Source organism: Platalea leucorodia, assembly GCF_965183815.1.
Source record: "Platalea leucorodia genome assembly, chromosome: 4".
Classification (NCBI taxonomy): Eukaryota; Metazoa; Chordata; class Aves; order Pelecaniformes; family Threskiornithidae; genus Platalea; species Platalea leucorodia.
The window spans coordinates 37,280,965-37,296,973 of record NC_138826.1 but is presented as its reverse complement, the minus strand read 5'-3'; the positions used below and the strand labels follow the sequence as shown (position 1 = coordinate 37,296,973).

The following is a 16,009-nucleotide window of genomic DNA, read 5'->3' as shown; positions in this document are numbered from 1 at the left end:
ATACATCTGCAACTAGACTGAACTTGCTCTACATTTCAGAAATGCAAGAGACTGATCCCCTGACATCCTAGCACATCTGACTCCAGTGAATCGCAAGGATCTCAACAGTGCCTACTATCACACAGAAGCAGGCCAAGTGAGCCATTTAATTCTTAGAATCAGTTTTAAAATGAAAGCTTATCAAATCAAATTGAGTACTACTTTAGAAGTAAAATGTATGTACTGTGTTATCTAGACATAGCAGATATCTAGCCAAATTAGTCAAACTGGGGAGAAACAAGTGAGGAAATTAATACAGGTATCGCACCTAAAAAAAAAAAAAAAAAAAAAAAAAAAATCATACTCCATGTACTTACAAATTGAGTCCCATTCCAATTGCATCAGTAGCAACTAAAATTTTGCATGGATCATCAGGATCATTGAATTTCTTTGCCTGTTCAAGTTTTGTTCCTAAAGCAGAATGACAAAACACTTCACATAGCAAACTCTTCTTACAAAATAAAGACAATGTATCACTAAGCCTGATGCCTTTCTAATAGGCTGAGAAAAAAAAAAATTGTTATTTGATTGGTATTTGGCTGTTGTTGGGGGAAAGGGGCAGGAGGGATTTAAATCATTCCCAGAGCTGTGGATAGACCTCATTTAATTACATCTATCTGAAGATCAATATTAACTACATAATAAAGGTCTAATCCTAAGATTAAAACACCAGTCAACAAAAGTTGATTACTTTCTCTAACTACATAGAGATGCAAAACTAGGAAAACTTGTACTGTTTCATTTTAAAAGTTTTTCTAAGAAAGCAGCAATAAGCAGAACATTCCCTTAAAAATAAAAGGAAGAGTGCTTTACCTGGTGGCAGACTGCCATATATGACAGCACATTCTAAGCCTCTAGCTTCAATCTGTCGACTGACAGAGTAAATGTCATTCTTACTGAAACAGACAATGCAGTCCCCAGGACGGAGGTTATCTAAAGATTCTAAGGCATAATCCAGCACAGTGAGAGGAGTGAGTCTCTTGTAGTTTCGGACCTAGAATCAAAGGAGTTGTCAAAGATAATATGTTTTTAAATGAAAAATTCCTGTGGAATATCAGCCAGCATGGTTATCACCACAATTGATTGTAACACTGAGGGACCTCTCACAGTCCTGAAGGGATAATTACTGGGGAGAAGGTGACATACACCTTATGCACTTGCATACTTGCAGCACTTCCCAAGCTGAGAACTATACAGCCTTTTCAAGAAACAGAAGAACTATATATTTTTACATGTAAACTAGATTCAAGAAAAGAAGTATACAGGCTATGTAGCATTCTATCAAGAAATGAGAGTCTCTTTTCAGTCAGTCATCTGAATGCTGTAACTGGTCCCCTTTCAGAATTACACACCCCACCACACACAGATATATAAAGCTACAGCTAATTCACTGGGAAATCATGCCAGCTGGACTTTCTTAGTACCAAATTTTATATTTTTAAATACTCTTCACAAAGGAGTCTTCCCAAGGGAAAAAAAAAAAAAAAAAAAAAAAAATTGTGACAGTAAAGTTGGGTTTCAGAGATCTTTCAATCACTTTGTTCTGGAGGTGTTAGCTCTTTTAACTCCTTTCCTCATCATATGGAGAATAACTATCAACAGATCCAGTAACCTCAGCAAACTTGAGGGCACTGTGCCCTCCAGGAAGAACAGAACTGTAAAGAAGCCCCTAAATAGCTGTAGCATTCCCTGAGGGGAACTCAGCAAAGCACTGATCTTCCTTAAGCAAAACAATACCACTATTTAAAAACAAACAAACAAAAAAAAAAAACCAACCAAACTTTGCAACATCTCCTTTGGTTTACAGAAATTGAGAAACATTTTAACAAGAACTCCTGCAAGAGTAACTTTGATCAGTGATACCCCCAAAAGACCCTAAATTTTTGCCTGTTTTCCAGGAAGGAGAACCTGCTGTTCTGTCCATAACTACAGAATTAAAAAGCTTACTTCAACTTCCTCCCCTGTAGTGTACATGAGCTCTGTCACCAAGTCTATAGCAGCAGCTTCTCCACAAACGTGAATTTCTTCCGCACAGAGTCCTGAACAAGATCCAATGAAATAAAATGCAAAACGTTACGTATTTATAGACAACAGTAGCTTTAGCTGACTTTTAAGTTATCCAAAAATTAGATTTTGCTTGCTAAACACATCAGTGAGGACTGTATTTCATCTCCTTCAACATCCCAGATCAGTACCTAAAGCCTCTCCCACAATACACTACTTCCTTAGAGCTGCTCTTGATCTGATATCAGCAAGTGATGCTTGGAAATCTGTTACTATGATAATCTTATACCTACGATAATCTAATCTTATACCTATGATAATCTAATCTATACCTATGATAATCTAATACCTTGTTGCACCCTCAGAGCTAATACCTTGTTGCACCCTCTCAGCCAAAACAAGAGGTACCCTCAACCACTGAACATATGGAGCAAAGCTCTGAATATGTTTTATTTACTACTACTAACTCCCAAACCACAGCAGAACTGAGGAGCTTTGTTCTCTGCGCGACCTTCTAAAATTATGAATACGTCTCTAACGCAATCAGAATAGAAAAATGGAAAAAATAGGAGGTAGGGGAAGTGTGACAAATCATCCTGTTAAACTTAGCATCAAAAGCAGCGAAGGAAAGGGGCGCGGGGGGTGGGAATCAGATTCAAAACTTCTGTGCAACATCTGAGGAAAAATGAGTTTCAAAAATTCCTCTTGAAAAATTCTAAAATTATCAAAAGAAGCATTCTTCTAAGAATTTAACAGATCGATGCAGCTCTATAAATGAGCCATGTGAAATTAACACCAGAAAATATTTTATGTTCACTATGTTGCCATACATTTAACAGTATCTTTTCATAACAAAATCTCTGAAAAATGGTGGCGTTTTAATTGAACAAAAAAAGCATACTTATAGAAAATAATCAATGTAAAAGGACAGCACGGTGTAACAACACAAAGACCCCATATTATCCAAGGAAGCAAAACTAACAGAGGCATCTGTATAACTTAAGAGAATATAATTTAAAAAAAAACATTCATTAAGTAAAACATGACAGGTAACTTGCTGCACACACACAAATCCTTTGAGGCAGAGTATCTCTCTAACCTGTGAGAAGACATATGAAGAAGCAATACTTGCTTTTATTGTGCATCACATTGTAATCACTTACAAATATACTGACTGCTAAGCTTGAATTTAACGTGCCATTTATAGTCACATTAAACTAGTTCATTGTCAGCACAAACAAGCTTACCTAGAAGGGCTCTTGTCCAAGCCCATCCTCTGGCAGGATCTCTAATCATCTGAATTTCATCAATCACAGCAACTTCATCTTAAAACAAAAAAGAAAAATATGATGCACCAAGGAAGATCATCTAGAACAGCAGTACAACACAGGAAGGAACTCAAAGGCTTTCTAAAAAAGGTTGCTCAAATCAAGTTAAATCCTCTACCACCCAAAAGCTATTCTGAGATGATCCAGGTTTTATTAACCGTTCTAACATAGCTCAGAAATTATTCAAATACTGAAAAGGAATAGCTCAGCTACTTCAGAGTCCAAGCAATAATACACATAAAGATACCACAGATATGACTGAAACAATTATGTATACATACAAGGCGTATTAGTGCTGCACATTTCAATGGTGCAAGCAATATGAGGAGCTTGTCTGGCATCTTCATTGGCATACACACGCTCTTCTCCTGTCACCAAGTCACATGGCACATTCTAAAGGAATTCAGAAAACTCATATTAAGTTTCTTTAATATAACAGAATCCCCTTTCCAAAGGGGAAAAAAACCAGTTTCTTAAAGTAGCTTCTAAGACAGTACAATGGAAGCTATACAGAAAATAACTACTCAGCCTTTTAATACTTGTGACTTGTATTTAAGTCCTATCAGACTGAAGGGTATAATGAAAAGGTAGTATCTGTAATTAGATGCCCTCCCCTACTCCTGCAGGAGATTACATCTTCCTCTGAGCATTTCAGAGCTGTCACATCTGCAACAAAAGAACTGTCAGAAGAGCTGTAGTACTAGGAGCTCATAAAGCAAGGCCCAGCAGTGCAAGAGCCTTGCAAGCTCCAGCCTCCTCCAGTTCATTTGGCGACTGCCCTGTTGTGTGTCTCACCTGCTGCCTTATACTCACATAGCAAGAGTTCATGAGGACTAGCTGTGAGAGACAGCAGGGGCCACCACCCTCTCTCAGCTCTACGCTCGCTGAATCTCAGGCAGATGGCTGCTCCTTCCATACCTACAGCCACCTGTAGAGCCATGCAGGAAGCCCTGTTTAAGCCTCAAGGGCTACGTATGATCCATGAGCTGCCAAGTGAAAAGTCCTCACACACTTAACACATGGGAAAAAAGTGCAGTAACTCTACTAACAAGGAACATCACTACATGGTACCCACATTCACTACGCGGTACACATTACAGATATCTCCTAGGACGAGCCAATCTTTCTTATGTGTTGCTTTGATAAACCAATAATAGGAATTACAAATTCTAAATCACAGACTTATCAAAACCAAAGAAATCACAAGATCATTTGGTAAACACTACTGTACATACACACTACGGTGCATTAATATGTGATGTGTTATTGCAATGCTTCAGAACTGGTGTGGTTCTGTGCAGCTGGAAACACACTGGTGAGGAGTCTTCAAAAAGATGCTGGAAGCAATAAAAAAAAAGTACTAATGAAAGCTTCCTCTAGGGACCTGATACAAGGCACTGCTCTTCAACTCAACACATCTCAAGCTGCAGAACTTTTTATTAGATGGTTGAGTGAAATACATTTAAACATTGAAGCAGAAGGTTGCGGGGAGTTAAGCAAGGGTAATTTCTTGCGTATAAGCTAAACTAAAGGTCATGGGCAAAAGACGCCACTGTTTCCACAATGAAAAAGCTAATAGTAGAACCCAGCTAAACCCAGGGAGGGAAAAATTACAGGAAAATGGAGGCAGGTTACAGGGATGATTGCACGGCATGTGCTTTGGGGAAAGTGATGTTCTATTTGGGGAAACGATGTCCCATTCTGCACACCTAAAGCAGAATGCACAACTGGTATTCACAGGAGCTGACACTACTGCAAAGCAAAGGCACCTGTTCAAGCACACTGCTTCATGGACAACCTTAAGCAACTACTGTACTTTACAAACATGCATTCATGAGACTGTTGGATCAGGATGTAGGTAAGTAATATAACATACTGACAGCATGATTACTCTTTTGGAAGATCTCATGAGCCAGAAGTTTTAGTGGACCGCAGTATATTCCAGATTTTGCTGACAAAAATCTCTGGATAGCATGGTAAGTTTTTCCACTGTTTGTAGGACCAGCATGGAATATTATCTTTCTCTGTATAGCCCTGGCATCTGGATACCTAAAACATACACAAAAAAGCAGATCTCTTGAACATTTATCTGGTGTTCTGGATACTGATTCAGGGGACATTGCAAATTAGCTTAAACATTTACTTTATTAATAGACTTTTTAATGTGTGTTGAAAGCAGAAAAATCAAGTTCTTAAATAGAGACAGTATGAAGAGGTTACTATGTCTTACACATTCATTTTCTAAATCATACAACGCTTTCAAAGATTTAGACTGGAATTCACACATTGTGTTCAAAATAATTCTCATTACTGTGGTCTCTCTCCTTGGGTATATTAACATTTCAATGTTCTGGCATGCTACCTCCCAAACAGACACAGCCAGAAGACAGCTTTCTGGAAAGGCAATACCAACTCAGTGACTTTCATAGCTAATGTAATCTTGTTTTCCTTTTAATCAATTGCAATATATCTTGTAACAAAGATATGAGTTCCTGACACAAGTTATTGTAAAAACAGAGAAATGGAACTGAACACGTAGTGCAATTATACATCATAAAGCTTAAGTCCACAGACTATGAAATTCTATGACACTAGGAAAAGAAAACACTGCAACCACTTAAACACACTGACCAGTTGGGCGGCAATCTTAAATCACTGATCTTGCGCAGATCATCCATACAGTCCAGCATCGGAAAGATCTGCTTTGCATGCCTCAGGAAAAATGGAAAGAGATCATCCACGTGACCTAGAAGACAAACCCATTTAAGAAAGTTTGCATGCTTGTCTGATGGTGTGTATCTTCAAAATAAACTTTAAAAAAAAAATTCTACTACTTCCACCACACACTTAGGTAATTCTTTCAACTTCTGTCTCTCCACAAAGTTCAATAATTATCTCAATGGCAGAAAGGTAAACTAACATGAGTACACAGACTCATTAAGCAACGTAATGCAAATACAACAGAATCATAGAATTGTTTAGGTTGGAAAAGACCTTTAAGATTATCAAATCCAAGTGTTAACCCAGCACTGCCAAGTCCACCACTAAACCATGTCCCTAAGCACCACATCTACCCATCTTTTAAATACCTCCAGGGTTGGGGACTCAACCACTTCCCTGGGCAGCCTGGTCCAATGCTTGACAACCCTTTCAGTAAAGAAATTTTTCCTAATATCCAATCTAAACCTCCCCTGGCGCAACTTGAGGCCATTTCCTCTTGTCCTATCACTTGTTACTTGGAAGAAGAGACCGACACCCACCTTGTTACAATACTATAAAAAAAAAAAAAAAAAAAAAAATCTCGTTTCAGTATATTCACTCTGGTTAGCCTACGTGTCTAGAGAACTTCTAAATAAAATGAGAAGCTATGGAAAAGCTGGATGAGAAATAGCTTTTCTGTCCTAAGAAAATTTTAGCCTTTTCTTCCTAAATTCATGTGCTGCCTTGGAATAAAATAAAATAAAATAAAATAAAATAAAATAAAATAAAATAAAATAAAATAAAATAAAATAAAATAAAATAAAATAAAATAAAATAAAATAAAATAAAATAAAATAAAATAAAATAAAATAAAATGCTTTTATGAATAAACAGACAAAAACAGAATAGTTTGCAGCTTCCCTAAGCTACTAAGACTTGGGATGCTGGCTCAAAATTGTGAGTCTCCAGTCCCTAGGTGAGAAAACAAAAATAGAAAAATCAACTCAGAAGAGACATCCATGTTCACTCTTCTGAATGTTTGCAGAGTAGACATGTGGCCTTAAAGGTCTCATTTCGGGTCGCACCCCAATTGTCCAGCTCTCATAGAATTTCAAAGAACTGTGTGGATCTAAAAAAAATTGTTATTATCAAACACACACATACATGCACAAAAGCAGTGTTTTGGGTTTTTTTCTTTAAATTGAGAATTAGTATTCAATGAATCAAAATTATTGTGAAAAATTTAAAGAACTTAAAAAGTATTTTCAATTATAATCTTTGGCCAAGCAAAACTCAACTAAAAAACTTCAAAACTGCCACGATAAACAACGCTGTACACTCCTATATAGGTGAGTTTTAAGGCATACATAAATAATGCTCATATATAAGTAAATAAGGAGTGGAAGTGAGGAAATGATGTGGAAGATTTTATGCACAATTAATATAAAAAGATACTTTAAATTTCCAAAGATGGTAAACATTTAAAATCTACTCATTTACATTTTAAGACAAAACTAATGGCCACTGTAACCTTTAAATTACTATCATTAAAAACACACGTACTATGCCAAAGGTCCGCAGTTCAAACTGTGGAGAAGGCTGTTTCTGCTGTTACCAGCTAGCATCACCTCTTTAGTTAAGTGATTATGACACACGATGCAGTAAGCAAGCAAACAACACTCACTTCTATTAGTGCCACATGGAAACAGAGCACAGTCACAGAGCTGTGTTCCCAAGTACTTAATGCCACCTGGCCAGGAGAAAGCTCTCAAAGTGCCCCCTAGCGACTACTGATTTTTTGAGAGAGGAATAAATGGAACAGTATTGTTCTCATTTCAGCAATGAACAGATGCTATAAAACAACAGGCTGCTTCTTGCTAAGACCTCCACGTCTTTTGTTTCCACTTCAGAAGATTTAAGGACAGAACACTCCACAGGATGGGCACAAATGTTTCTGACAGGGAAATGGTGATTTTTAACCTCTTTTACAGCATACTAGGGGGGTCCACAGGTACGTAGGTAAGCATACAGGTCAGAAAACAGAAAAAAAGGCATATTTTATTCTACAAGCACTCCAGATACTTGCCTGCACCACAGCATATATCATTGAGAATAATATGCAAATCAGCACTCACAGAACTGGATTCCATGATATACTTCCTAAAGCTTATAAATGCTTGGTGAAACAGGCGAGCTGCAAAAAAAAAGGAACAAAGTGAATGTGACTGGGATCACAAAACCGTATTTGTAAATGCCCAACAAAACGCTGAAGTAGTCCATTAAAAACCTATACCTTAACATGAGATATTACAAGCAGATATAAAGGTTATTTGAACCAAGTGACAGAGACAACCTAAAGAAGCAGTGTCGTGAGACCCATAAAAGATCAGATCTACATAATACCATAACCGGATAAAAACAGATTTCACATTAAAAAAAAAATCTTAGAACATTTTCTTACCATCTAATCCATTTTCTGCTCCGAGTCTTTGGATTTCTTTTCTTTTGTAGAACTTATTTAAGTTTTTTAGAACTTCACCTGCAGAAACAGGGTAACATTTTTTTTAGTTTACTCAAATTTAAATCAATTCTGCTGACCTGAAGATCATGGCTCATAGTCTCATTACTTTGGAGAGAGGGAGTCTTTGCCATGCTGAACAGACTCAAACAATTTCTCCCTAAATTAAACACAATCAATGATTGAGCCTATTGTGGAAAAGGACAATCTTAAACCCCAGCAGAGTAAGAACTGCCATGAAGACGAAGTCAGCATTTGAGAGACACTCTCCCTGGTACTTGATAGGAAAGCATAAAGGTGGGAACCTGCAGCCAACATGTTATGGAACAAACTAAGTAAGGTTTTGGGGTGGTTTTTGTTTGCTTTTTATCAGCACCTATCAGGAAACAGTAAATCTGCTTAAACCACTTGGTGACAGCTTTTACTAAACATCCTGAGAGACCTTCTTTCCCTCCACACTGCTTCCAAGACACACTCTCCAGAAAGGTCAAGCAAACCAGATGCAGTATTCTTCCTATTTCTCAGGTTAAATAAAGGAGAAGAAAACTTAACAGACTTTCTTCAAATACATCACAAGTTACTCAGATTTGTTTGTATAAAATCTCTCATCATAAAGTTATTAATAAATGCTTTCCCTCCCCTGAAAGGCAAGTTCAGAGTGGCGACAAAACTGTATTTCCTAATGTACACTCTGAATTTAGTTTATTAAATGTTAGTTAAATCACAGTGGCAAAATTGTGTCCCCTCCCCATCTATACAGATCAGAAATTCACACCAACCTAGCAAATATCTTGAGCACCTATCCATAAACTTACGTTAGTCTCAAAATTCAATTCTGCAAACCCTACATTATAAAACGTTAGGACTGATACTGCAGCATGCCACTGGTCTGCCAGCACAAGTCACTGAACACAACACTGCCAAAGCTCTACTCTCTGCAGTTAAATCCATAACTTTCTGAAGTCCCTGCCATGACATGGAAAGCTTCCCATGAGATCAACTTTGCCTCTCTTTCTAGAAAACTACACTCTAGAACAGAGAAAACCCACTTTGCATAGTGAAGATCATCAAGTGACAAGAATATGGCAAAGTTCAACTGCAAGCAAAGCCAGAAGCACAAGAGCCGTGGCTACAACCCATACCCCATGCATGGTTACAGTAGTCTATTAACAGATTAACCTACCGTCTGAAATGTTCACAAAGGTAACTAAGCAAGATTGTCAGCAGGCTTACATTTACTACATAGACATCCATACTCTCATCGGAAAATGTTTAGGGGCCCAGAAATCAGAGACAGATTGGAAAACACTACATTAAAAGAAAGCACAGGGCTAAATTCTCTTCAGAGCTTCCATAAGAAGTAATAACAGTTATCATCAGCCACATATCTAAATTCACAACCTACTGGCCTTACTACAAGATTAAAAGGTCAATGCCAGAACATTTGTTACTATCCAAGGCAACATGACATTGGGACCATCACAGCCCTCAACATCCAAGGTCACGATCCTTCCGAAGCACAAATACTTGTCTTAACAATAAGGTCTACCAAAACAAAACAAAGCTGGCATTGCAGTCCAACTAGACATGCCCACATTAGCTTAATCCAACTGCACGTAGTACTATTTCTGCAGCAACAGCTAGCAATCAAGGCACATACTCAGGAGATCTGTGTCCTGCCTCTACCGTTACCCTTTTTATCATTCACTTCTGTTTTAAGATTTCCCTTTCTTTACCATTTCCTCATTCTAGAACAGTATTTTAGCTCTTACTCCTCAATTACTTTGACTTCTCAGAAGCATTTTTTAAGGTTCTCTGTAACAAGACGACCTGACTCTGCCATTAAGTTCAGAAATTACACAGCTACTCTCCAACGTATCAGGTTCATTTAGATGTTTCAGCCCTATTTGCAGGAAGACTTTTCAGTCACTTTCCTGCATCTGAGACAACAAGAGGCCATTTCAGTAAGCCTGTATGCTACCACTGGGGCAGATGAACTGTTTTATTTTAAAATTCCTCCAGAACTATTAGACTTCTATTGTCCAGTCCAAGTAACCTTGTGCATCTAACTACTCCACTTATTCAGGCACCTCCTGTTTCTGACGCATGAATTGCTGACAACCACCTCGTCTTTCCTAGCTTATATTTCTCACCAGTAAGCAGAGCCCCGTAGTCTGACAACTGAAGCCACAGACACTCAACATGACAACTGAGCATTAGGGCTCCAAATCAACAACCATATCAAAGATCCTGTGAAGCCACATGGCACAAAGTGCTGATCTTTCATACAGTAGATTTTTCTGTTTACATTTATTTAATAATTGTTAATGGATCGTGTCCATACCAGGAGGCTCACATTCAAACCAAACCTAATTTGTGCTGCCCAGTGACTTGGCAACTTTCAGGCCTGGTATTGAAGATCATGAAGCCAGGTACCAATCTTTCAACCTCTGTACTGATAGCAGATCACTTACCTTTACAACATCTTCTCTCATTGCTCTTCACACTCCTTTCTTTTGATACTACATGCATGAGCAGACCTCGTGTCCCTTTCACCCTCCTATCTAATTTTAACATCACAGTTTCTTTTTTTCTTTTTTTTACATAACGGCTCCTTAGATATTTCACTATAATGTGCTCATGTTTTACTTAGTCACTCAACAATTAGCTTGTTCAAGGAGGCAATCATACGAGGGGGTCAGCAAACACCTATTCAGATCTTAAATCATTCCATCATACAGTAATTTTATACTGTTCTATTGTAATGCACATAGCAATGTACATTTGGGCTTTTCACAACAAGGACATCACCATTACACAAATATATCAGAAACATTACTAACGTAAAAGCAAGGAAAGGCTACAGAAAGACATATTCTGCCATCATCTCTGTAAGAAAAGCTCAATAGCAAAGCTCATTCTACCTGTAACCTACTCAATGCACCAAAATTGAAAGCATACATCACCACTCATAAGGATCCACTTCCTAGGAAGTCGTAGAAAACAGATGCAGCCATGAAGGAATTCCACTACATGCCACTAAGCGGCAGGTTTTGTTAGAAAGGTTTTGCAAAAGTAAGCTTCTAAAAAGGCTTCTGTTACACTGACAGTGTTTGACTAGTGTGAAAACTACAAGCACTGTCTCACTTCAGCAAGTAACAAGCTAACAAGGTGATTCACACTGGAATTATACACGCTGTAAGTAACAAAGTTTCTTCACAAGCTGAAATCAGAAAGCCTGTAAACAGAAATTCGTCCTTACTGAATCTAGTTTAGCATTTGATAGTAGAATCTGACAGAGCACCTTCATTCAAACTATTAAAAAAACCTGACACATGATACTGTGTGTGGTCACAATCTGAGGCGGGGAAGCAGAGGAAGACTACTTATTTCATAAAAAAAGAATGGATGATATTTGCTAAGGAAGGTCTCATTCAGTTTCCCTTTTAACATTATTGATGGGGTTCAAAGTACAAAATTACTGACAGCACTGCAGGCCAACAAGCCAGATGAGCGCCATACTGGTCACCTGGCTGGTATTCCTTGCAAGTCTTACATGAAAAAACTTCAGGCTATTTGAAGTAGTTAATTTTCACCTGCAGGAACATAAATAGTTTTAGCCAATCTGTTCTCTCCCAACAATTTAGCAGAGACCAAACAGAATCTATATTTATTTTCCCAGAGCATTTTAGTTGTAGTTTTGAAGAAATCGAACATAACCACTTATCTAATAAACGAGACGACGAGTAACGTACAAGTAAGATATCACCATTCATATTTACTGGCATCTGAGGAATGCACTACTAATTTAAGCCGACACTCAAAGACAAGTCTGAAAACGCCACAGATTTTTTTTTGCATTACAGCTGTTCAGAATTTTTTCCTCCTCGTTAGGCTTTTTAGCTGTCAGGGCCAGGTATTCTTTTCTCAAGGGCTCTGAAGAAGTTAAGATCATTTTCCCATGTTTCCTGTACCTAGGGTTAATACAAATAATATGCCATCAGAACACTCAATTAGGAGAATATATAAAGAAAAAAAGTTTCCATTTACACTCTCAATGCTTCGCGATCACCAAACATCAAAAAGGAGCAAGAACTTGTTTCTTATTTATCAAGTCTTTAAATATAGTGTTCTGGCACAGCTAGATAAAATAAGACCATTCCTGAGCAGAAGACTGAACACGGGTGAAGAATGAACAGGATGTATGTTTTATAATTAAAGAAAGCACTGAAAAAGCAGTTACAACTCACTCAATCGTTCTTGAGACGTAATTACAGATAAAGACATCAAAGAGCAGAAGTGTAGAGCATCTATAGGTCAACAACAGAATTTCCTCTCTGTTTGCACTTAGATGTCAAAAAAATTAACGTGTCAAGTAAAATGACAGGATATATACCTAGCAGATACCTAAAAGAAAAACATAAAACATTGAGAAAGGTGTCGTTTTACTTCAGGACTGAAGTTCAAACTCCTATTCTGCTTCTGACATACTCAGCAGCTCTCATAACACAGAGGGCACTGAAGCAGATAGGTCTTGACGCAGCTTTCCCAGCTGATACACAGAAACCTACACTTAACGTTTACTCGCTCATACTTTAAGATGTGCAAACCCAAGAACGCACAAACAGACCTGCACTGTTCTAACTGAAAGTTTAACTGAAGTTTCTAACACCGATGGCCAATAACTAGAAATACTGAATGCTTTGCCCAATTTTGATCTAGGCACATTCACACACGGACGATGCTCCTCTGTCTATAACACCAACATTTGAGAAAACAATGACTTCTAAGGTTAAGACACGGTCAGAGTTCCGGAACGCCACAAGATTTCAGTTTAGCTGTGGGACCTGCCCCCAGGCCAAGCACCTTTATCCTGACCGCGCCGAAATAGGGAGTGGAGGAACTGGGCCGACAGATTTTATTTCCACACAGGGCACGCCTAATGGGCCTTGGTAAGAACCTCACTATCGGTCGCACGACCTCACCTGACAGCTTTCATCCCACTTGCACCTTCGCGGGCACGAGCAGCCGCACCGGTCAGACAAGCCGCAAGGAAAGACCCCCTGCTCTCAAGAGATAAACCCCCAGGAAACAACCCGAACGGACGGGCGGAGCGGCGGGCCCCGGGGGGGAGGCCAGTCAACGCCCGCCCACAGGGCTGAGGCGGCCGCCCGGCGGGGCCCGCCGGTTCCTCTCAGCCCTCGCAAGGAGCCGGCTGCCGCGGCCCGAGGGAGCCGGCCCCGCAGGCGGGGGCAGAGGGGCAGCAGGCCTCCGCTCCCGGCGGGAAGAGGGCGGGCAAGGCCCGCGCCGCCCCTCCCCGCCGCCTCACGGTCCTTGCCCAACGGCCGCCCGCACTCACCCTTGTCGAGGGGCCGCGTGAGCTCGGCGCCCACGTCTTCCTCGGCCCCGTCGCCAACGGGCTTCAGCGGCACAGGCACGAAGAGAGAGGTGTCGGGGGCCCGGGAGCTGCCGTCCCCGCCGACGGAGGAGGAAGAGGAGGAGGACGCGGCGGCGGGGCGTAGCCGGGCGGCGGCAGCCCCCCCATGGCGGAGGACGAGCCCCGCGCGCGCCGGGAGCCGCAGGAGCGGCCACGCGCACCGCCTCATCGGCAGCGAAGGGCAGCGGCGGCGGCGCCGGGCTCGCGCGTCATCGCGCGGCGACCGCCCGCGCTCCGCCGCCGCGCACGCGCAGCACCGCCCCCGTGCCGGCGGCCCGCAGCACCGGAACCGGCCGCCGCGCGCCGAGGCGGAAACGGCGTCAGAGACCGCGCCGTGGCCGGGCGCCCCCGTCCCGCCGCCGCCCGGCTGCCGAGGGCAGAGCCAATCACCACAGAGGAGGCGGACGCTAGTGAGAATACAGCTGTTTTAATTCAAATAGCAGCTCGGTATGTTTCCCGTTTATTACACACGGTTGCACAATCTGAGGCTGGTTAAATACAATCAAGTTTTCAAAATCTCTCAGAATCATTTCCAGGTTACAACATGCAAGTGACCATGAAAATATTTGGCTTTTTACTTTATTCTTTAGATTTCTGAACAGGCACTTACATGAGGGAGTTAAATTTGCTCTCAGAGATATCCACGTTAGAAGTATCCTAGCATAAAGTACACAGAGTCTTTGTTTGCTTTATCAAAGTGCCACGGTAATAAAACAGTTCTTACAGAAATGTAATTCGATTATTTACTTACTCATAAAGTAAGGTTACCAGTGACACTTGCACCGGAGTTGAGAAGTCTTGGTTGAAAGGCCAAGTGAACCACAACCGCAAGTAGCCTTCCACGCAGCAGGCGTCGTTTTATACCCAAGCCGCACGTCTGGTAACAGACTACGTGCTCAGCTGTGAACAGATGAAGGCTCACTCCTTTAAGCCATTTCCTCAAAACACTAAATGCATACGAGATGATTAAAGACAAACGATCTGCTGTGCCAGACGAGCTTCTAACAGTTTTAAGGCTTGCCTGGCTTCAAAATACCTTTCCAGAAGACCACAAAAAGCTCATTTGCCCTCATAACAGGCCCAGACGGACTAGGAGGAGGATGTCCTTTGAGGACATTTTGCCTCTCCTGTCAGGACAGCGAGGAGACAGATTGTGAAGACAGTGGAAGCGTGAAGCCAGGAGGAACCACAGAGTTTCATGTATTTGCAAAATAATCCACATCACCAGCATTATTTCATCAATAAGAGATAATTACGTTCAAATGGTTTGCCCGCTCACCACCTGAAGGTGAAATGATGACAACATCTCTACAGTCACTAGTTACTGGGCAACGAACCCCCAAAAGTCAGGAGTGACTCACATGAAAGCCTTAGAGAAGTACAGTAGAGAGCAAATTGGGGGAGGGAGGGCAAAGATGCTTCCTAACATTCTTTGCTACTGACAGATTCAAAGCTTCTTAGAAACCTTGGTAAGGTGTCTGAAGGCTCCACAGTTATCATAGTCACAGTGCATATACATGCAGTTTCAGTTAAACCCTGTCTAACGTAGTAATTAGAAGTCTTAGGACAAATTCACCATAAACCTTGATTTTTAGTGTGATTTAGTCAATTGTGTCTTACTGTAGTTTAAAAACAAAAACAAACACAAATAAGCAACATTGGAAAGAAACATGCAATAAACGACATGAGAGAAGGGAAATGCTTTAGTCTACACTGTATAGGTGATCAGCAAAAAATCAAATATACCAGCCTACCATGCATGGAAATAACTAGATTTAAGCTTATGCATACCCAAGTGCATACAACATTATCAAATAAAAGTAAATGTGCAGTATAAAATAGTAGCTTAAGAAAGTTCCAGTGTTTGAGAAAGCACTTTATTTTAAATGTATATACATACTTGAATGTTTAACTGAAGAACGCTTTAGTAGTATGGTAAATGCAGCACTGCAAGATGAAGGAAGACAGTTGTAATGGGAATTT

The 16,009-nt window shown here is 40.3% G+C and overlaps 1 protein-coding gene across 5 annotated transcripts in view; it reads right to left on the bottom strand.

Moving 5' to 3' along the window:
• Positions 1–16,009, bottom strand: part of SUPV3L1 (Suv3 like RNA helicase) — a gene marked incomplete at its 5' end in the record, with an annotated part of 27,513 nt that extends 11,504 nt beyond the window's left edge. For 3 of the 5 annotated variants that reach the window (XM_082310902.1, XM_082310903.1, XM_082310901.1), the window contains 10 exons: positions 357–450; positions 853–1,033; positions 1,987–2,078; positions 3,291–3,368; positions 3,653–3,764; positions 5,252–5,420; positions 6,003–6,117; positions 8,158–8,265; positions 8,533–8,610; positions 13,949–14,195. In XM_082310902.1, coding sequence (XP_082167028.1) covers positions 357–450; positions 853–1,033; positions 1,987–2,078; positions 3,291–3,368; positions 3,653–3,764; positions 5,252–5,420; positions 6,003–6,117; positions 8,158–8,265; positions 8,533–8,610; positions 13,949–14,195 — 1,274 coding nt within the window. Of the gene's footprint in view, positions 1–356; positions 451–852; positions 1,034–1,986; positions 2,079–3,290; positions 3,369–3,652; positions 3,765–5,251; positions 5,421–6,002; positions 6,118–8,157; positions 8,266–8,532; positions 8,611–13,948; positions 14,196–14,777; positions 14,844–15,926 lie in introns of those variants that run through there. The other 2 variants (XM_082310905.1, XM_082310904.1) reach the window with 2 other exon arrangements.